General features: G+C 42.2%; 1 protein-coding gene across 1 annotated transcript in view; it reads left to right on the forward strand.

Annotated features, from left to right (window-relative positions):
* The window catches only part of DCAF1 (DDB1 and CUL4 associated factor 1), a 54251-nt gene that overhangs the window by 11640 nt on the left and 21156 nt on the right, over positions 1–21455 (forward strand). Inside the window, exons 3-13 of the mRNA XM_045856938.1 lie at positions 1360–1436; positions 3760–3833; positions 6294–6407; positions 9545–9682; positions 10702–11214; positions 11531–11632; positions 14306–14464; positions 15677–15856; positions 16597–16806; positions 17479–17648; positions 20889–21013. Coding sequence (XP_045712894.1) covers positions 1360–1436; positions 3760–3833; positions 6294–6407; positions 9545–9682; positions 10702–11214; positions 11531–11632; positions 14306–14464; positions 15677–15856; positions 16597–16806; positions 17479–17648; positions 20889–21013 — 1862 coding nt within the window. The remainder of the gene's footprint in view (positions 1–1359; positions 1437–3759; positions 3834–6293; positions 6408–9544; positions 9683–10701; positions 11215–11530; positions 11633–14305; positions 14465–15676; positions 15857–16596; positions 16807–17478; positions 17649–20888; positions 21014–21455) is intronic.

Below are 21455 nucleotides of genomic sequence, written 5' to 3' on the forward strand. Positions count from 1 at the left end.
TATATTTGGTGTAATTGCCATTTATGGCAAAGATAATTTTCAGAATTTAGACGGAAAGTTAGAAAAAGTGGAAATAATTCTGAGGCTTGATGGGGAAAAATATACTAAAGTTGGTAAGAATTTTTGCAGGGAGTTTAACATTTAAGACTAGGAAGTACGGTTTTGTGGCAAGAAAGCATATAGGAGAGTTTGTGTTAAGACAACGTGCTAAATATTGGAGAGTGGGACAGCCTTGTATTTGATCGTCATTATAATAGATGAAAATCTCAGTCTTGCTTCGGCTAGTCTGAAGGTAATTTTTCTTGTTTGAAAAAGAATGTATGAGCCCCGGCTGGCGTAGCTCAGTGGATTGAGCGCGGGCTGCGAACCAAAGTGTCGCAGGTTCGATTCCCAGTCAGGGTACATCTCTGGGTTGCAGGCCATGAGCACCAGCAACTGCACATTGATGTTTCTCTCTCTCTCTTTCTCCCTCCCTTCCCTCTCTAGAAATAAATAAATAAAATCTTAAAAAAAAAAAGAAAAAAATGTATGCATAAAAGGGAACTATAGATACATGGGACAACATGGGTGACTCAAAATACGCCGAGTGAAAGTAGCCACATGTAGAAAGAGTATGTGGATTCCATTCTGGGATAGGCAGAACGACTCCACAGTGAGAAAGAGAAACATACAGGGCTGCTTGGGAGCCAGGGCGGAAGCTTGCGTGGCGGGAGAATGCTGTGGGCCGAGGTGGCTGCTCATAGGGAGGACCTGGAGCAGTCATGAACCTGGACTCTTTGAAGAGCAGAGAAGGGCCATGTTAATGAAGCTTAGTGCAAGGGGGTGGGAGGAGTAGAAGTGGTCAGAGATGTAGGCAGAATCTGGATTATTGTAAGCCATGCTAGTACTTGGGCTTAATTCAGTTATTGTGGCACGTCATTGAAAGCCGGTCAGGCGTGGAAGCAGAAAAGCACGGAGACCAGCAAAAAGGCCACTGCAAGTAGTCCAGGCAGCTGATGACGGTGGTCTGGACGAGGGTAGGAATGATCAGGATTTAGAGGATGGTTGAGGTCAGAGATACTCTGTGGGCAGAGCTAATAAGAATTGCTGTGGGGGATGGGGAGAAAAGGAAGGTTGTAGCAGTGACTCCTAGGTTTTTGGCTTCTGAGGGGATGGTAGGAAAGGGGAGAGAAGAATGATTTTGGGAGAAGAAATTGTTTTATGAGGGGGTGGTTTTGATTTCTGTTCATCAGGAAAATACCCTGTTTCTCCTTTTTGCTTCTGTTTTGCACTTTGACTGTTGGAAGGACTGTTACAGGTGGCGGCACATGTCGTTATGCACTTGCCTTGAGTTGACAGCTTGTCTTCCCTTTGTGCTAGGATGTCCGAATTGATTGAAAAAGAGACCGAAGAATATCGTAAGGGGGATCCGGACCCATTCGATGATCGACATCCTGGTGAGATGTTCTCTTAAGCCTAACTCTGATTTTCTTATAAAAGAAAAGCACTTAATAGAAAATATTTCTCAATTGAAATAGCATATTTTATGCTAAGTTTTAAGACCTAATATTTGTTAAAACATTGTTGAAGAAGGGAGCAGTGAGGAAAAATATATTTCTGGAAAAATTGAAATAATATGTAATATTTACAGGTCAAATAGAACATAATTAACTTAAAGGAACTAAATTATATAGGCATGACCTTAACGACTCATTTGGTGTGATTATAAAGACTTAAAAAGAAAAATTCTTTCTCTTCTGAGTCTCACACAGAAAGGTGCTGTGCCTGCGTCTCCCTGACGGTGACGACTCTTCTTTCACTGGGGAGATGCAGCCAGAGTGCGTGCAGTGTCTTGCTTCTAGTGACGATGCTCATATACACTTGGAGCCTTGAATGATGAACAGGCTTTTTGATGTCTGCTTTAGTGTCTCGGCAGCTAAAGCGTGCCGTTCCATGTTAATTGGTTTTATTTTGGGCTGATTTAAGTAGAGTCATGGCAACCCAGCCTCTCTGGCATGGAGTTGGCTGTACCTCGAAACTGTATGGGACTCGAGGCTGCCATGGCGTGTTCTCTCCAAGGCGGGCTGCCCATCAGGTGGGCAGAGCCTAAGTCTTGTCCGGGCTCACACGGCACGTAACTCTCTCAAAAAACTGCCAGAGCAGTTCTTTGATAAAAATAATCACATTGTATATCCACCAGAACGCTCCAGGATTTATTTCTGTTTCGTAGACATTTGTTCTCAAATGTAAGTTAGGCATTTCAGATTGAGTGCCCAGTTGTTCGTGTGATGTTGTCTGCTGCCCTTGCCCTGGACATCCCCACTTGTGACTTCAGAGGACCATTCACCTACTTAACCCACTTAAAAAAAAAGATTTCATTTATTTTTAGAGAGGGGGAAGGGAGGGAGAGAGAAAGGGAGAGAAACATTGACATGAGATAGATACGTCAGTTGGGTGCCTCTCACATGCCCCCCACTGGGGACCTGGCGCACAACCCAGGCACGCGCCCTGACTGGGAATTGAACCCGTGACTTTTCGGTTCACAGGCCGGCACTCAATCCACTGAGTCACACCAGCCAGAGCGAACCCACATTTTCAGTAAGGCAATCAGAGCATGAAGAAGAACGACAGTGAATGCGAAATAAGAATTTGAGTTAGTGTATGGCATTCTGAAAGGAACTGAGAGAGAGATGGTCGTGCTCAGGGACGCTGCCATAGAGAAGGTGAAATGGTGAAGAGGGAGGAGAGACAGAGGGGTGTGTGCCTTTTCTCAGGAGAAGTTTGAGGACTGTTTTTTCCCTCCCCACCTCTTGCGTCAAGCAATATTTGCCATTCGGCATTATTTATATTAATAAATGTAAAGGCCTTAGTTTCATTATTTCTAAACATAAAAAGTTGGTAATCTTAGGTCCTCATTTGTTTTTATGATACTGTTCTCTAACTTTTCTTTTTACGAATTACGTGGGGATGCTAATTACAGGTTGAGAAAAACTTACATCAGCAGCTGACATCTTTCCTTTATCCTTTGACTAAACTTTCCACTCTGTTTTGAAATGAAAATTAAATAAAATGATATCTGTTTAAAAACAAGCCAAAAATTCTCTCAACCATTAACGTACTCTTTTACTGTTAGGCTGTGTGTTAAGTAGATCCTACATCCCTGGTCTCTTCTCTTTCTCCGGGAGTTTGGAAATGAACGCCAAGGTTACTGTATCTTAGGCGTTAGTTGGTGATTGCTTAGTGGGATCCCGCACCCACTCACCCCAGCCTGGGGTGTCAGTATGGGTCCGCTGCTGTTGGCATTGTGGTTGCAAGGGAGATTGAACCTGGAGTCTGTCTTTTCTAAGCCACCCATCAAAAAAAGTCGTGCTTCCTACCTTTTTGAGGCTGGGAAGTTAGGGATTTTCTTTGTTTTAGGTTCCTTTCTGATTCTTTTGTATACATTTGTAGGCATCGCACACTTTTTACGATGCTGGTCTGGGTGCAGTGGTCACGTATTTAGTTCAGCATTGCTATACAGGCAGTGTCCTAGGAGACAGGATGGTGAGAGAGCAGTGTCTCAGAAAGTTGTTATATTGTCACTTCTGATTTTAAAGAATGTTTCTTAAGAAATCTTAGTTTATCCAGAGAATATTGTCTTTGTTTCTGTTTCTTTTTGCTGGTGTGTCAGTGGTGTTCTGGTAGTATTTGTGACAACTGGGTGCTTTCACAGAGGTACGACTTGCCAGGCTGCGGTGACTCACTCATTCTTCTGTCTGTTCCCCCCTTTTCTTTGGGCAGGTCGAGCGGATCCAGAGTGTATGCTGGGCCACCTGCTGAGGATACTCTTCAAGAACGACGATTTCATGAACGCGGTAGGCTTGCCTCTTGCTGCTCCCCCGGCTGTCATCAGCAGACGCTTCGCCTCACTGTTCTGTGCAAATAGTTTGCCTTCTCCTGAGGCCTTGACCGAGGTGGGATAGAGTGGGTAGATTTTTAATTTGGTATTGGTTCAGTGAAGTAAGAGTAATCACGGACTGACTTCTTATCAAAGCCCAAGGTGTTTTCTCAAGGTGTGTGCCTTCTTCAGTTGAATATTGCCGAGGACCCCAGAGGCATCCGTGCTCGTCTCGGGGCAAGATGGTTCTGAGTTTGGGCATGTAGGAGGCCTCTGAGGCTCCTCAGCAGGGGATCAGAGCGATGTCTGCAGCACAGTTCCGCACTGATGCTTCGGCGTGTGCGTTGGGCACGTGGAGGGGGAGAGAGGTGCCTTCCCAACTCAGTGCTGGGGAGGAGTGAAGCGGGGGGATTCACATGGGCACACACACGCCCCTCACTCACATCTCCTAAACATCGTAATTGTTCAGTGGCGTGTGGCTGCTTTTGGAGGCAGAGTGGCATAATGCTTGAGAGCGTGAGCTTCGGCAGGTTGGCGGGGGGTGGGGAGGAATCCACGTTTTGAGTTTAAATGCAGCTCCACCATTCACCGACAGTTTGATCTTTAGGTAACTTAAGCTCTCCAAACTTTATTTTTCTAATCTATAAGATAGAGGATGATAGTTCCTACCTTACATTGTTTTTGTAATCCTTGAATAAAATTAAGCATGAAAAGTGCTTAGCACAGAACCTGGTTCACGAGGGCTCAGTAAACATCAGCTGTTATTATCATCTGTATTGCACTTCCCAATTTATTTCTCCATCACCAGTATACCTTCTCAGCCTCAGATCCCTTCCAGCTGCTTCCTAGACATGCCCATCTGGGCCTTCCCCACGGGCACCTTGAATTCCATGTGTCTAATTGTTTGCTCCACAGTCTGTTTCTCTTGTTCTCTAGCTCAGTGATGGTGTCCTTGTCTAGCTAGCCAGAAGTTACCCTTTATTCCTCCAAGCTCCCTCATTCAATAGTCTTATTGTTCCTCCCCCTTAACCTTCACAGATCTTTCCAGTTCTTCCTGCCCTTGTTGCCAGCCCAAGGTTTAGCCACTACCATCTCTCATTGGTTATTTCACAGCCTCTTAACTGGTTTCTCTTGTTTGTGTTGCCTCAAACCATTCTTCACTTCACAGCCCGGAAATCTTTCTAAAATGCAAGAAGTTATCATGGCACCCTCTTGCTTAAAATCCACTAGTGGTTTTCTATTGCCCTTAAGATAAATCTTAAATTTTTTAGGTTGGTATATATAACCAATTTGTCTCTGACTTGTTCTCTTAATTTTTATTTTTTATTTTTTTTAAAGATTTTATTTATTTATTTTCAGAGAGGGAAGGGAGGGAGAAAGAGAGAGAGAGAGAAACATCAATGTGCAGTTGCTGGGGATCATGGCCTGCAACCCAGGCATGTGCCCTGACTGGGAATCGAACCTGTGACACTTAGGTTCACAGCCCGCACTCAATCCACTGAGCTATGCCAGCCAGGGCTTAATTTTTATTTTTTAAGATTTTTCTTATTCATTTCTAGAGAGAAGGGATGGGAGGGAAACATGGATGTGTGAGAAACATGCATGGGCTGCCTCTCCTACACCCCCACAGCCTATAACCCAGGCATGTGCCCTGCCTGGGACTCAAACCAGTGACTGTTCGGTTGGCAGGCTGGTGCTCAGTCCACTGAGCCATACCAGCCAGGGCTGTTTTCTCAATTTTTAGTTCTTGGCCTGTGGACCTTCTCTCCTCCCCACTGCTGCTTGGCTGCTCCTGCTTGCTCATTCTGTTCTGGCTTGGAATCCTTTCCTCTCAAAAGCCTCCTGTGAGTCCTCTGCAGGGGTCGTGTGGCGTCCTGCAGGCTTCCTGAGCATCCTGGACTTGTGATACTTACTTTCCCAGCTGTCGCCTCTGTTGGATTATGAACGCTTTGATAGTGGGACTGTCGTATTTGTTGTTATATACCCAGCACAGAATACAGTGCCACTTAGTAGTAGAGATTCGGTAAATATCTAATGAGTACCCAAACAAAAGTTTTGTCAATACATTTATTTACATAAAATACAAAATTCAGTTTTCCATAACTACTGTCAAGAATCTGGTGGGGGTTTATCTTTCCTCGCTTTGTCTTTCTGAAAAAAATGTATATGAACATGGAAGGGTGGTTTCTTTGTGGCACTCTTTGAACTTGAGATTTCTACGGATGCTGAGTTGGGGGATTTGACTTTAAAGCTGCATGTGATGTTATGGCTCAGCAGCATTACAACTATTTATAGTAATTAAAGGTTTAATTAGTAATTGTTAGGTCCAGTCTTCTTTAATACCTCTTAGGCAAACAGAATGTATGAAGGATTTATTAGACTTTTGTAATTTGACAGGATTGAGTTTTACACAGAACGTATCTCCTTTTCTTCGCAGCTGGTGAATGCGTACGTGATGACGAGCCGGGAGCCCCCCTTGAACACGGCGGCCTGCAGACTCCTGCTGGACATCATGCCCGGCCTGGAGACCGCGGTGGTCTTTCAAGAAAAGGTGCTTATTGGAAAGAAAAGTCGTCATCTTATTTTTTAATTGAGTGGTGATAATGTCGATTTGTCTTTGTTACAATAATTTAGAGTTTTTTCTTACCACAATAGTAAAATATGTTAAAGAAATGGAAAAAATCGAAAAGACAGTAAGAAAAATTAAAAAATAACTCTTTTAATAAGTATTTGCTGCTTGTGTGCCACATAAAGTATTTCAGAGAATAACATTATAATTAATGCTATAATTTTCAGTATTGTATATTCAGATCTTCAATTAGCTACCATTGCAGGACACCAAAAAAATTTATATTTCTGTAAAAAATATTTTAAAGTGAGTCCATAAGTGTTTATTTTTATTTCTGTAAAACTGGTAGTAATGTCTCATCTTTCATTTTTGATTCTAGTAATTTGTTTTTTCTCTTTTTCTTCATCAGTCTAATTAAAGGTTTGTTAATTTAAGGGTCTTTTCAAAGAAACAACTTTTGGTTTCATTAATTTTCTACCTTTTAAAAAAAGATTTATTTATTATTTATTTATATTTATTTATAGATGAGGGGCATGGAGGGAGAAAGGGAGAGAAATGTCAAGGTGTGGTTGCCTCTTGTGCGCCCCCTACTGGGGACCCGACCTGCAACCCAGGCATGTGCCCTGACTGAGAATCAAACCCGTGACTCTTTGGTCCACAGGCTGCTGCTCAATCCACTGAACCACACCAGCCAGGGCAATTTTCTACATTTCTTATTCACTATTTTGTTTATCTTAACTCTAACCTTTATTATTTCTTTATTTCTGCTAGCTTTGGATTTTGTTTACTCATTTTTTAGTTTCTGAAAGTGTACAGTTAGATTATTGATTTGAGGTCTTTCTCTTTTAAGTCTGTATATTTGCAGCCATAAATTTCCCTCTCAGCACTGCTTTTGCTGAATTCCATAGACGTTAGCATGTTGTGTTTTTTGTTTTCATTCCTCTCAAGGTAGTTTCCGTTTTGTCTTGCGATTCCTTCTTTGAGCCATTGTGGGTTTTAAGAGTGGCGCTCAGCCCTGGCCAGGGTGGCCTGGCTGGAGTGTCGTCCCGTGAACTGAAGGTCTCTAGGTTGATTCCCAGCCAGAGCTCAGGCCTAGGTTGCGGGTTCAGTCCCCATTTGGGAGCAGCCAGTCGACGTTTCTCTCTCACGTGGATGTTTCTCTCCCTCCCTCTCCCCGTCTGTCCTCGGGTGAGGAGAGATTAATTAAAAAGAGAGAGAAAGAGTGTTGTTTAATTTCCACATAGGAATTTTCCAGTTTTTTCCTTGGGTTGTTGATTTTCCATTGTGTTTGGTGAAGTTTCTTTGTAAGAGTTTAGTCTTCCAGAATTTATTAACACTTGTTTTATGGACTGACAAATGGTCTGTCCTGGAAAAATGTGGCATGTGCACTTTGGGGGGGCGTGTACTCCACACTTGCCGGTTGAGCGCTCCGGAGCTCTGTTACGTGTGGCTGGTTCGCGGCGTCGCTCAGCGCCTCTGTTCCCTCCCGGATCTTCTGTTTGGTTCTGCCCGTTACCGGAAGTGGGGCGCAGAGTTTCTGTTTGAGATGATGAAGACTTTCTGGAAGTAGGTGTGATGGTTACACATTATGAATGTACTTACTCTCACTGAATTGTACACTTAAAAGTGGTTAAAAATTATTGGGTGTAAACTAAGGAATTAGAACTCTAAAAACAAGTTCAAGACGATGGGGAAGAATACCCATTTGGAAAATAAACCAAAGAACTACTGGAAATACGAATTACAGTTACTGAATTTAAAAACTTAATTGATGAGTTAGAGGGATGTTTAGACCCAGCGGAAAGAGAATTAATAAACTAGAAGATATAGGACAACCAGTAATGAGGTTTCTAGAGATAAGAGTTGAAAAATGTGAAAGAAGTTGAGATGTGGAGACTAGAATTAGAAAGTTCAACATGTATCTGAAAGGAGTTTCAGGAGAAGAGAGAGACTCATTCAGGAGAGAGACTAGAATAGTAAGTGAAAAGCAACATTCAGAGAGATGAGGCTAAGATTTCACAAATAAATGAAAGACACAACCACTCAGATTTAGGAAGCCCAATGAAGAATACCAAAGACAGTGAGATCTTAAAAGCAACCAGACTGAAAAAGGTTCCTGCAAATAGTCGAACAGAGCAGACTTCACTACAGCAGTAACAGAGGCCAGCTAATAGTAGAAACTGTCTTTAGAACACTTGAAGAAATATTGACCAATGTAAACAATTTTGGAGGGTAAGAGGGAGACAAAATTTCTGGGTAATTTGTAGATGCAAGGGGATAGTTGGAGTTAGTATTTCTTAGTGTTTAGAAAGCAGGAACAATAAAAGACACTAATATTTAATATATTTCCATGTTAATAAGTATTTTAAAACAATTTTTAAAGTATATTTTTCAGTGTTAATTTTTTAAAAAATTAATATGTTTGGAAATATATAGGAGAATGGTTCCATGACCCTAGAAAGGAGCTCCTGACTGGCTTAGTGGGTTGGGCGTCGTCCGACAAGCCAAAAGGTTGCTGGTTCCGGTCCTGGTCAGGGCACATGCCTGGGCTGCGGGCCAGAACTCCTGCTGGGGGCGTGCAATAGGCAGCTGGTCAGTGTTTCTCTTAACATGGATGTTTATCTCTCCCCTTTTCCTTCCCTTCCCCTTTCTAAAAATAAGTCAATAAAATCTTTTAAAGAAGATATAAAAGGCACAAAGTTTAAAAGAAAATATTGTTGGCCCTGGCCAGTAAGCTCAGCTGATTGGAGAATCGTCTTGATCCACCAGGGTTGTGGGTTGCACCTTGGTCAGGGCACATGCAGACAGACCAACCAGTGAGGGAATAAATAAGTGGAACAACAAATTGATGTTTCTCTCCCTCTCTCTCTCTCTCCCTCCGTCCCTCCCCACCTTGAGTTCTAACGGCTAAATAGGATTGTATTTCACATGCACAGATACTTAACTAAACCGTATACTATTAGACACTTGTTATTTACATTTTTACATTTAATCACCAACATTAACATACTTTATTACATTTTTTTTTCATAAGACTGGAATCTTTGCTTATATCTTTAATTATGAAAATAGTTTTTTCCCTAAATTGTATCGATACTATTTCATTTCCTTTCCTATAGGAAGGAATTGTTGAAAATCTTTTCAAATGGGCCCGAGAGGCTGATCAGCCATTGAGGACGTATTCCACTGGACTGTTGGGAGGTGCTATGGAAAACCAGGACATTGCTGCCAACTACAGGGATGAAAATTCACAGCTGGTAAGGGCGATGTCAGAACGGTTTCTGGCCCTGGCTGGTGTGGCTCAGTGGGGTTGAGCACTGGCTTTTAAAAAAATCAGTTTTTGCGTAAGATGGGAGAATAATCACAAATTTCTTCTTGCTACCTGAACTTGAATAGATAGATCTTATTTATTACATTGTACTGGAGTGTGCCTGTAATTTCAACATTTCAAGCTTGCTTTTCATAAGAGAAAGCTTAATTTTGTTTTTTTTTGTAACTTGAAAATGCTATTTTTCATCTTGTCAAGGATCATGGTAGTTTATACCAGATAAAGAATAGTACCATTTCTTTTCTCTCCCCGACATTTGGACAATGACATTTTAAAACATAGAACAAAGTTGAACGATTGAAAGAGTTTTACAGTGGACAGCTGCAGGCACACCACTGAAACTGGGGCATTTTATTTTGCTTATTACACAGTCACCCATCATTCCTTGTTCTTCGTACAGAGTAAGTTGCTGATAAAATCCCTCTCTTTTAAACTAAGCACAATACCACATTTTAGGGTTGGCCCCCAAAATAAATACTTAAAAGGAAAAGTAAAGAATAAATGGTGAACTTGAAAAACAGATTAAGTAATTATGTATAATGTAGATGACAGTATCTGACAGAATATAACTTATAACTGCTACAAGTTTGAAAAACTTCATATTCGATTTTTAAAAACACTTAAAAAATATCATGAATATATTTAGTGTCTTCCTCCTGAGCTGTAATGGTCCATCCAATCCAGTTGTGAATGATTCATGTGCACGTCTTCTGGTTTGTGTTCTCCGGAAAATTTTATGGGGAATGAGACAAAATTTAGCTGTTGCTTATTTCATCAAGCTGTAGGAATCAAGTCAACATATTTATTAAGTCTTTACTGTTACCAGACATTGGAATAACTGAACGGATATCTAGTTCTCTGTAAATGGGAATAAAGATTACTCATTAACAGTCATTTAAATAAAGATGCAGGAGAGACAACCCCTTTTATTTCGATGTTTGCTGGTAGGTAGCAATAGTACTTCGAAGACTGCGGGAGCTGCAGCTCCAGGAAGTGGCTTTGCGGCAGGAAAGCAAGCGCCCCAGCCCCCGGAAGCTCTCCTCGGAGCCCCTGTTGCCTCTGGACGAGGAGGCCGTGGATATGGACTACGGGGACATGGCCGTGGGTGTCGTGGACGGCGTGCAGGAGGAAGCCTCCGGAGACATGGAGGTCTCCTTCCACCTCGATTCGGGCCACAAGACCAGCAGCAGAGTGAACTCAGCAGCAAAACCCGAGGAAGGAGGCTTGAGGAAGAACAAGTCAGCAAAACAGGGTGACAGAGAGAACTTCAGGAAAGCCAAGCAGAAGTTGGGGTTCTCGTCCTCTGACCCAGATCGCATGTTTGTGGAGCTGTCCAACAGCAGCTGGTCAGAAATGTCCCCCTGGGTGATCGGCACCAACTACACCCTGTACCCCATGACTCCTGCCATCGAACAGCGGCTCATCCTGCAGTACTTGACCCCCCTGGGGGAGTATCAGGAGGTAAGCGCGCTGGGAGGAGTGCAGTGCTGTCCACACTTCGGGGTTGTCATGGTTGTTTCTGTGTACTTCGTGGTGGCATTTTATACCCTGATGTGTTTTCACCCTAATACAAAAAAGTCTTTGTCCCAAGCTGGCAGACTCTCACACAGGTCACTTCTGATAAGGCCTGTTCGATCAGAGTGTGCTCGTATGTTTATCTTCATAACGGAGGTAGGGAAGAGGACCTTATTTCTTCAGTCTTCGGTCTTCGTAATGGAACTGGAAATAGGTGAAAACAAAGCTAGACGGTAAGACTTGTTTCTGGTCTTTATTTCAGTTACTGCCCATATTCATGCAGCTGGGATCACGGGAGTTGATGATGTTCTATATTGACCTGAAACAGACTAATGACGTCCTGCTTACGTTTGAGGCCCTCAAGGTACAGTTCTTAAAAATATTTGGTGGCGGAACATTTTACTGACACGGTGGGTGATCCTGTGTGTTTTGGTATATAGTATCTCCAGGTGTTTATCACTCTGGGCTTTCTCTTGTCAGATGTGTCAAAAGAGGAACAAATGAAAAATTATTCCCCCCCATTTTTTAATATTTTAATTGTTGTTCAAGTAGTTTTCTGCCTTTTACCCCCATCCCAGCCCATCCCCCAACCCTCCCCACACCCCTCCCGTTTCCTCCCCCCCTTGTTATTGTCCATGTGTCCTTTGTGAAAACTCTTGTTTAGATGGGAGGAATGAGGCTTACCGAGCGCCTCCCCAGAAATCTCGGGGTCAGTCTTAGAGGGTTGCGTGTTAAGGTGGAAATTGGATCTAGACCGAGGGACGGCCTCAGTTACCATCGCTGAAGAGGAATGGAAAACCGTGCATAGTATCTTCACTGCCTTTCAGATGTTCCCTCTGGCAGCTAGTAACACTTTTTTCCTCTGATTTTTTAAACTGTGTATGGTATGTTGATAGATGATCTAGGGTGAACAAAATATAAACTAGAAAATGAATAAAGAATAATGGTAGACCCGAATTCAGTAAAGTAAACGATTTTCTAGGCTGCAGAGGGGCTAACTGTGGGAAGGCAGGTTAAGGTTCATCTATTAAGTCCACACCTGTCATGGTAATTGCCTGAATGAACAATGTTAGGGTTGTCATTTTTGTTCCTACACTCAGCATGTAACTGGTGAACAAAGTGCCATCCTGTGATGTTTACAGTATTAAATAAATAAACTGACTCTGTTCTTTTTTTTTTTTAAGATTTTTATCTAGTTTTAGAGAGGGAAGGGAGGGAGAAAGAGAGAGAGAGAGAAACGTCAGTGTGCGGTTGCTAGGGGTGATGGCCTGCAACCCAGGCACGTGCCCTGACTGGGAATCAAACCTGCGACACTTTGGTTCACAGCCTGCGCTCAATCCACTGAGCTACGCCAGCCAGGGGTATCGACTCTGTTCTTTATGGTTTGGTTATGAGAGGCCTAAAAACTTATGATTTCTTTTTGATATTACAGGAGTTGTGAAAAAAATTGTGGGGCGCAGAGGAAGGAGTGATTTGTTCTGAGAAGTAGTAGTTTCCAGAAAAGACCTCTGAAAAAGAGATAATGCTCTTTCTGGGTCTTTAAAATGACTACTTCATTCTTGATGTACAGAGCTTTACTGTCCAGTGGAACTTTCTGTGATAATACGCTGCATTTTTAACTTAGTTTTAATTAGTATTAATCTCATAAGCAGCAGCAAAGCCAGGGTATAGGCTGTGTTGAGCCAGACAGAATTAAGGTTCTCGATGAAGGTTGAACCTGCTTGCTCTCTGTCCCCCCACTTACCTGTCCTGGCAGTGCAGCTGCCACCCCACGGTAGTGGGTGAGAAAAAGCCCACGCAGCGGCCTAAGTGTTAGAGCGGAACCACCCGTGGTTCAGCTGCTTTTTAGGGGAAGGGCTGGGTGGAAGTGTGGTAGAGGGGTGTGTAACACAAGAAGTGTAAGAGTGTAGAGGGCAGGGATTCGAAATACTGTGAGAGTTAGTCTGAGTGTGGGTGTTGGGAAGTCTTGTAAAGAGCGTACATATCTGTTGTTTTTTTGCCACTGATCTTGGCGAGATCTGCCCAGGCGTCAGATCATGTAACTGTAAATCTGTGTTGTGTTGTCTGGGCCTTGTGCCTGCATCACCACCCGGAAGGCGCCTTGGCCTGAGAAACAGGAGGGGGAGCGCTAGCCCTCCCCCAGGGACCCTCCACGTTGGCCTGGATGGTTGCGTTGTGCTGCCCGCCCTTAACGTAGCCCGGAGGATAGGGTCCTTCCAGGAAGGCCGGTGGGAGTTGGATAGGACAACAGCAGAACTCTTTAAGTCTATAAACCGTAAACGTCTGTTCAAAGTGCATTCTGATGAGTTCTGAAAACCTAGTACTTTGATAATTTGCTGAAGATTGTAAATAAAAGCAGAGCTTCAGGTTTTATTGGATGATGAGTCAGTGACTGAACCACAGCTAGATAGAACTTAGAGCTAGCTGATTATGTTAAAAGGATTAAAAAGGAAAGACTAACAAAATCCTTAGGGAGCTATGTAATCATAAAATGTTGTAGGATTATATTATTACTTAATATTTTAAAATACAGCAGTATTATTCACTTGTTTTTTACCTTGAAAATGTTTTGTGTTGGAAGGGAATGTTCTAGAATCAGATTAAAAAAAATTTGTTTCCCTTAAGCACTATTGGTTTTTCTTTCATGAAGGAGTGGTTTTCTATTTCAGGGAATTCCTTATATTTAGCAGTTTGATTTAATATTTTGTGAATCGATCATGTGATTTTTCTAAATCAGTGATTTTCAGCTTTTTAACCTTTTTCATCTCATGACACATATAAACTAATTACTAAAATTTGTGGCCTATCAAAAATATGTTTTTGCTAATCTGACAAAAGTAGGTATAATTTTGATTCATTTACACTGGACAGCTGTTGTTGTGTTGGTTGTCATTTTTTTATTTGACAGTTTAAGGAAAAAGAGGTCAGTGCCCCTGACTAAATAGTCAGGTATTGCGTGTTTTAAAAGTTTTTGTAGTATACTGGTTGAAAATCGCTGTTCCAGATTGTTCCATGGTAACGTGTCGTCTTTGTTTAGCACCTAGCATCTCTCCTGCTCCATAACAAGTTTGCCACGGAATTTGTTGCACATGGTGGAGTACAGAAATTACTGGAAATTCCTCGTCCCTCTATGGCCGCAACCGGTGTGTCCATGTGCCTGTATTACCTGTCCTACAACCAGGACGCCATGGAAAGAGTAAGTCCGGCTCCTTCCGGTGCATGGGAAAGGGGCTGGGCGAGGGTGCAGCCTGATCCCACAGAACAACTTCTGGATGAGAGCAAACGAATAGTTGGAGTACATTTTAATGAAGGAAGCAAGAAGCCTGAATGTTCGGTCTTCACAAAGTTTTCTAAAAGTGTAAAATTGTTTAGGAAAGGTTCTTTTTTTCCTGACTTTATGGGATTGGGGAGGCAAGACGGATCGGGGTCTGGGAGTTTTCTTTAGTTTTACTATTCTGTTGCACTAAGATTAGTCTCCAGGCTCTTTTCAGATGTCTCTCAGGGAAGTGGTGTTTTGCATTTTTTAAAGTCAATTTATTGTAAAACAACAGATGACGCTTTGTGTGTATTGACAAATAGTTTGTAGTAGAGATAATAAACCCATTTGAGTTGTTCTCAGGGCCCCGTAGGCTCCTAGTCTGGTTCCCTTGTTTTTCTAGTTTAGGCGTTTTTATTTACTCATTTTTGAAAAGTATAAGTGGATTGTACGTTTGAAAAGTAATGGGTTCCCAGAACCCCAAGGGGAGTCTCTTGTCATTTCTATGTCTGAAACAATTTTCTAGCATCCTGTGTGTTGTAGCTTTTTTGGTAGAGTGAAGTTGGTAGGTTCTTTTGGGGCTATGTCTTTATGTATCTTTGCATATGTACTAATAATAAGGTAATGCTCTAATTTTAACTTTTTTTTCCTCCTGAGGTCAACATTATACAAGGGTATATAGTCTTTTGAGAGTAGTAACCTAATCTGTGTGTGTGTGTACAAAAGCAGTTATGGCTAAGGTAGAGAAAAAGTATCACGCACACCTGGGCGGTGCCTTAGAAATCTGTGTCTGCCCCATAAAATGTGTGTGAATGAATCAGTGAGGTGTGGACCTGAGTGTCCCCTGCCTTTGAGCCTCTGTTAAGTGGGAATCCAAATACTTATGTAACAGAACATTATGAGCATTGAAGGATTTAAATATTTGCAAAGTTTAGTAGTAAGTATAGGTCGAAGTTAAGTACCTATCTAAATGCAGGTTCTCAAGTTTGCAGTAGATTGTTTAAATTGTGACGTGAGCTTTAAACTCAGAATGACTTGAGCAGGGACGGTCGCTGTGTGGTGCAAAGGTACCTGTTGACGCTGTTGAATATTTTGTCCTTCAAAGGTTTCTTTACCCCCCAAATTGAAAACTTTTATTTTTATATTTTGCAGGTTTGCATGCATCCCCACAATGTTCTGTCTGATGTGGTGAACTATACCCTGTGGTTAATGGAGTGTTCTCATGCCTCAGGATGCTGCCATGCTACCATGTTCTTCTCAATCTGCTTCTCCTTCCGGGCTGTGCTGGAGCTCTTTGACCGCTACGACGGTCTTCGTCGGCTGGTGAACCTGGTGCGGTTCTTCAGTGGCTTCTCTTTGCACGGACTAGGGGTCCTACGGCTCTTGGCTGCCCTTCAGCAGCCCTGAGGAGAGGAAGCTTCTTACTGGAGGAAATCTGCTGTCTTTCTTTGCAGATGAAATCCCCCCCTGCCCCCTGCCCCCGTCACAGGTTTCTCTTCCGCTGAAGTGTGTAGAGGAGTCAGTCTGTGCCATTGCAGACAGGACTTGGGTTTAGTCATCTTACAAGGGAAATTGTTGGTGATAATCTTGATCTTTCTAAAAGCAGTAGGTTTTGTGCCTGTATGTTTTTAAATGGATTGAAAACTATAGTTTTAAAAAGATTCTATTTATTAATTTTTTTAGAGAGAGGGGGAAGGACATAGAGAGGGAAGGGATAGAAACATCAGTGTGTGGTTGCCTCTCACATGCCCCCTACTGGGTACCTGGCCTGCAACCCAGGCACGTGCCCTGACTGGGAATCAACTGGGGACCCTTTGGTTCCCAGGCTGGCGCTCAGTCCACGGAGCCACAGCAGCCAGGGCAAGACTGTACTTTTTCAATATGGCTTTAATGTTCTGCTCTCCTGTGGCTACTCTTAGCATGTATAGACAGATGTACTTTTGTGATTTGTCAGTCTTGTTGAACATAAAAGTTTACTGAAATCTTCTTCCTCCTTTGACTTTTCTCTTCCTATTTATTGTCTCCCCCTCTCCTCCCGTTTTTCTCCCATTCTTTTGCTTTTTTCCTAACAGATCAGTACTTTGGAAATTCTGAATTTGGAAGATCAGGGTGCACTTCTGAGCGACGACGAAATATTTGCTAGCCGCCAAACTGGGAAACACACCTGCATGGCCTTGCGCAAATACTTTGAGGCTCACCTGGCCATTAAGTTGGAACAAGTGAAGCAGTCACTTCAGAGGACTGAAGGCGGTATTCTTGTCCACCCTCAACCCCCATACAAGGTGAGAGGACTGGACTAGAGGGGACTGCTGTGAACACCGGGGGGCGGCTGTGGCCCTGAGGCTCGCATTCAGATCAGTGGGGTCACTGCAGCATGCGCATCCCTGGGTCATACTTGGCGTGTGCGGAGGCAGCATCCCTGGGGATGGATGCAGCGGGTGGGTTTCAAGGGCTCATTTTACTCCCAGTTGTGGGTTTGCTGCTCTTCTAGAACAAAACATGAACTGACGTGTGTGTCGTAGGGCTGTCTTTTATGAAAAGCAGTAGATACCCCCCTTGTGTGAAATTTCTAATCTGAAAGGGCGCATCTGTAACTCCTCTCATTTTTGGATTTGATGTGTTTTGGGATGAAGATTAATATCTACATGTTTTAAAAATCACAAGTAAAAGAAACCCATTGTTTTACATGGTGCTTCTTTTTCTTAAGCTGTGAAATTTGTATGTGCACTAACAAATTGAACACACTGTTACGTTTTTGGACAGAATGTATTATGAGTCCAGTTATAAATGAAATGTTAAGCATATATTTATTTTTTCACTTGTGGGCTATCGACTGAAGGATTGTGGAATTTGAAAGCTGTTATTACTTAGCTTTACTGCTAAAGCTGTGGGCCACTGAGGAGAGGGCAGCGGGCAGCTGATGGAGTTCGTCAGTGTCTCGTCTCTCCCTCCAGGCGTGTTCCTACACTCACGAACAGATTGTGGAGATGATGGAGTTTTTGATAGAGTACGGCCCAGCACAGCTCTACTGGGAGCCTGCCGAAGTCTTCCTCAAACTCTCTTGCGTCCAACTCCTGTTGCAGCTTATTTCTATTGCCTGCAATTGGAAGACCTACTATGCAAGGTGGGACCAGCGAGAGGTTTCATATCAAATGAAATTAGATTCTGCTTTCTGCTGAACTTGATACTGGTTTGCATATAGTGTGTGCTTAACAGGCATTTGGTGAACTTACTGAAATTTTAGTCTGAGGAACTAAATTTAAGTATGATATTACTTATTTTTAAAGAAGAAGATGTAGTCATGTTTATTGATTTTAGAGACAGCAAGGGAGAGCGAGAGAGAGAAACATCTATTGGTTGCCTCCTGTACACGTCCCAACCAGGGATTGAACCCACAACCTAAGTATGTGCCCTGACCGGGAATTGAACCTGCAGCCTTTTGGTGTATAGAATGGTCCAACCAACTGAGCCACCTGGCCAGAGCACATGATATTATCATTCTTAATTTACAGAGTGTTTGTATTTATGGTCTCGGTGATTAAACTGCACCCGGTGGTGCAGTTGGTTGAAGCACTGTCCCATACACCAAAAAGTTTGCAGTTTGATCCTTGGTCGGGGCAGGTACCTGGGTTGCAGGTTCAGTCCCCGGTTGGGGTGTGTGTGGGAGGCAGCTGATCGGTGTTTTTCTCTCTCTCTCTAATCAATAAATATATTCTCAGATGAGGATTTAAAAATAATTAAAAATAAATACTGCACATAGGTAGGGGTCATGCTTATTTTAGCTTTGAAGAAAACTATTTTTTGCTTTGTTGTGATTTTTCACGATCCAGTTTAAAAGCAGTCATAGCGGAGCAGGACGAGGCTCAGAGAGGATAGCTGATAGGGTCAGGAGGTGGGCGGGTTCTGTAGGAGGAAGGTGGAAAAAGACTTAAAACTATATTTTGGAAAAGATAGAGTCTGAAGAGAAAGTTAAACGGAGTTTGTATATATAGTGGTTCTTGACATTCCCCATCCATCCATTGCCATAAGGACACAAGCAGCTTATTTATGGTGCAGATAGCTTATTTGCCAAATACCAGGATTTTAAAACTAGGGGATACTTTTGGAACAGCCATTTTCATATTTTTTGATCTTAGGACCACTTTACTGTATTCAAAATTATTGAGAACCCCAAAGAGCCTTCTTTGTTTTTGTGTTATATCTAGTGATACTTACCATATTAGAAATTAAAATTGAGAAAATAGGAAATAATTTATGAATTTTTAAAAAAAATGTGAACCCATTGCATGTTAGCATTTTTAATGAAAAATTTCCAAAATAAAACCAGGTGACTTCAGCAAATTTTAAAAATGCCTGGCTTGCCCTGGCTGGTATGGCTCAATGGACTGTGTGCCGACCTGCGAACCGAAGGGTTGCAGGTTCGATTCCCAGTCAGGGCACATGCCTGGGTTGTGGGCCAGGTCCCTAGTAGGGGGCACACGAGAGGCAACCATGTTGATGTTTCTCTCCCTCTCTTTCTCCCTCCCTTCCCCTCTCTCTGAAAATAAAGAAAATATAAAAAAATAAATACAAATGTCTGGCTTGATGTCTCCTATTTGCTTCTGTATTCAGTCCCCTGTGACGTCACACGTGGTGGCGGCCTCCGGAAAGTCCCAGTGCACACTCACTTGTGAGACCACAAGAGTGGGGAAGGGAAATAATACCTTACTGCTACTGTGAAGACAGTTTCATATCCCAGGGTCTTCTGAAAGGGTCTCAGGGACTCCCAAAGGTTCCCTAACTACACTTTGAGAACCACCGTTCTAGGGTATTAAAGTAGGTTATTTTATCTACTTTGAGAACTTTGCTTAAAAGGTGATGAACGCTCAAAAGATGACGATTGTAAATACATTTTGGATTGATAAATCTTTATATGGATTATTAAGAAAATACAAATATGTTTGGAATATGTCTTTTAAAGGTTTAACAAAATTAAATACTTGGTTCTGCTTAGAACATATAAAACCTTATATAAAGAGAAAAGAAAATTGTTCTTAGCCATTGCTAATTTCTTCAGTCTTTTTTCTATAATGTATGTAAATGTACATAATTGAAATTGTATTTTATTCATCCATTTTATGAAATATTTCAAAATATAGACAGGTGTGGAGAATAATATAACCACTCCGTACGCAGGGTTGGCATGTTGCTGAGTTTTCTTCTGAGTTCCTTTACGGTTTCTGCCCGCCCCCCCACCCCGAGTGTCCGGTCTCCCAAATTTGGAGTGCATTCTCTCCATTCATATGTTTTTACTGTACATTTGTGTGTATACATAAACAATAATATAGCTCTCTTTTGTCTGCCTTTAAGTTATATAAATATCCTGTATGCATCTTTTTCAGATTCTTTTTCTCCTTTATGCTTTTGAGATTTATATATGTTGATATCTATTTGAACTCTTGTATTTCTATCTACAGTCTGTTCTCTTGATGGATGTTTAATGTTCGTTCTGTTTTTTTTTTTTTTTTTTAATTTTTTTGCTACCAAAGGAATGGTTCGGCGAACCTCCTTTTGGAGTCTCCAGAGGCTGTGCGCGAGCTGGGTGGCAGGGTGTCTGCATTCCATCTTCATTGCATCTTACCAGAGGGCTTGGGAAAGGGCTATGTTTTCTTCTCCATTAGCAGTGTGTGGGAGTTTTTATTTCTCTGCTTTTTTGCCAGTCCTTGATGATACTGTCACACTTTAAATTTTATATCTAATTTTATTTCACGAATGTTGTGTTTTGAGCCTTTCCCTCGTCCTTTAATAACAGTTCTTTGAAAACCATTGTCAGTACCTGCAGAAGTTTATCATATGAGTATATCATGTCTAGCACATGTATTCCTGTTGTCTAGGTAGATTTTCTAATTCTTTTGCTATTTTAAATGATTTGATAATGGACATCTGAATACATAGATACTTGTTTGTCTGTCTAATTATTTCCTTAGGACAGTTTCCAAGGGGTGAAATTTCTGGGCTAAAGATTATGAACATTTTAAGAATCTTGCTTCGTGGTTCTGGATTATTTTCTAAAAATAGTGCCTTATTGATCATTTCTACCCCCACCAACAGTTTGAGAGCATTCATCTCTACCAGCATTGGGGATCATCCTTTGTTTTTAATCTCAGCAGTTTGATAGGCGAAAACTCTATCCCCGTGCTTTTTTGCAAGTGACGTCACAGTGACTTACAAACCCTCTTTATACTATGGCTGGGGGCAGGGTCACACAGGTGGTGCTTCTGATCCATTCCTCTCTCTCTCCCTCCCTCTTCTTTATCTTTTTTTCATGTGTTGTTTCTTGTGGCTGTACCCTGGTTTCCTTTGATTAATTCTCCTTCCTGTCCAGGAACGACACTGTGCGCTTTGCTCTGGACGTCCTGGCTATTCTTACCGTTGTGCCAAAAATCCAGCTCCAGTTGGCAGAGCCGGTGGATGTGTTGGATGAGGCCGGCTCCACGGTCTCCACTGTCGGTGAGTTGCACCTTGCCGTTTTGTCATTGTTTGGTCTGGGTTGGTTTTCCTTTGCCAGTCTGGTTGTGGTTACTTATCTGACCTAAGGGGTAAGAATGGAAGGTAGTAGAGGTACCTTGCCTGTCTCTTCTGAGTCATGCCATAACAGCTCTGTGTAATGGAGTCATGTTAGTGACCTTGGGTTTTCTGAGTGGTACAGGCATTTCTGCTATAGTGGTATACATGCATTCCTGAAGACCCTGTACGCTGCAGAGTCTTGAACTGAAAATAAGGTTTATAGGAAAAATGGTTGGGGCAGATAGTAAAAAACTTAAGCAAGTTTATAATCTAAGCCCTAATAAAACCAGTAATTGGCAAGCAGCTCAGAAGGGATAGAAGCTATCATACACAAAAACACAAGGAGAATACGCTCTGTTTGAAAACACACTTCATTAAGAGCACG

Source organism: Phyllostomus hastatus, unplaced genomic scaffold, assembly GCF_019186645.2.
Source record: "Phyllostomus hastatus isolate PE091 unplaced genomic scaffold, TTU_PhHast_1.1 phas_scaffold_129, whole genome shotgun sequence".
In the NCBI taxonomy this organism is placed as follows: Eukaryota; Metazoa; Chordata; class Mammalia; order Chiroptera; family Phyllostomidae; genus Phyllostomus; species Phyllostomus hastatus.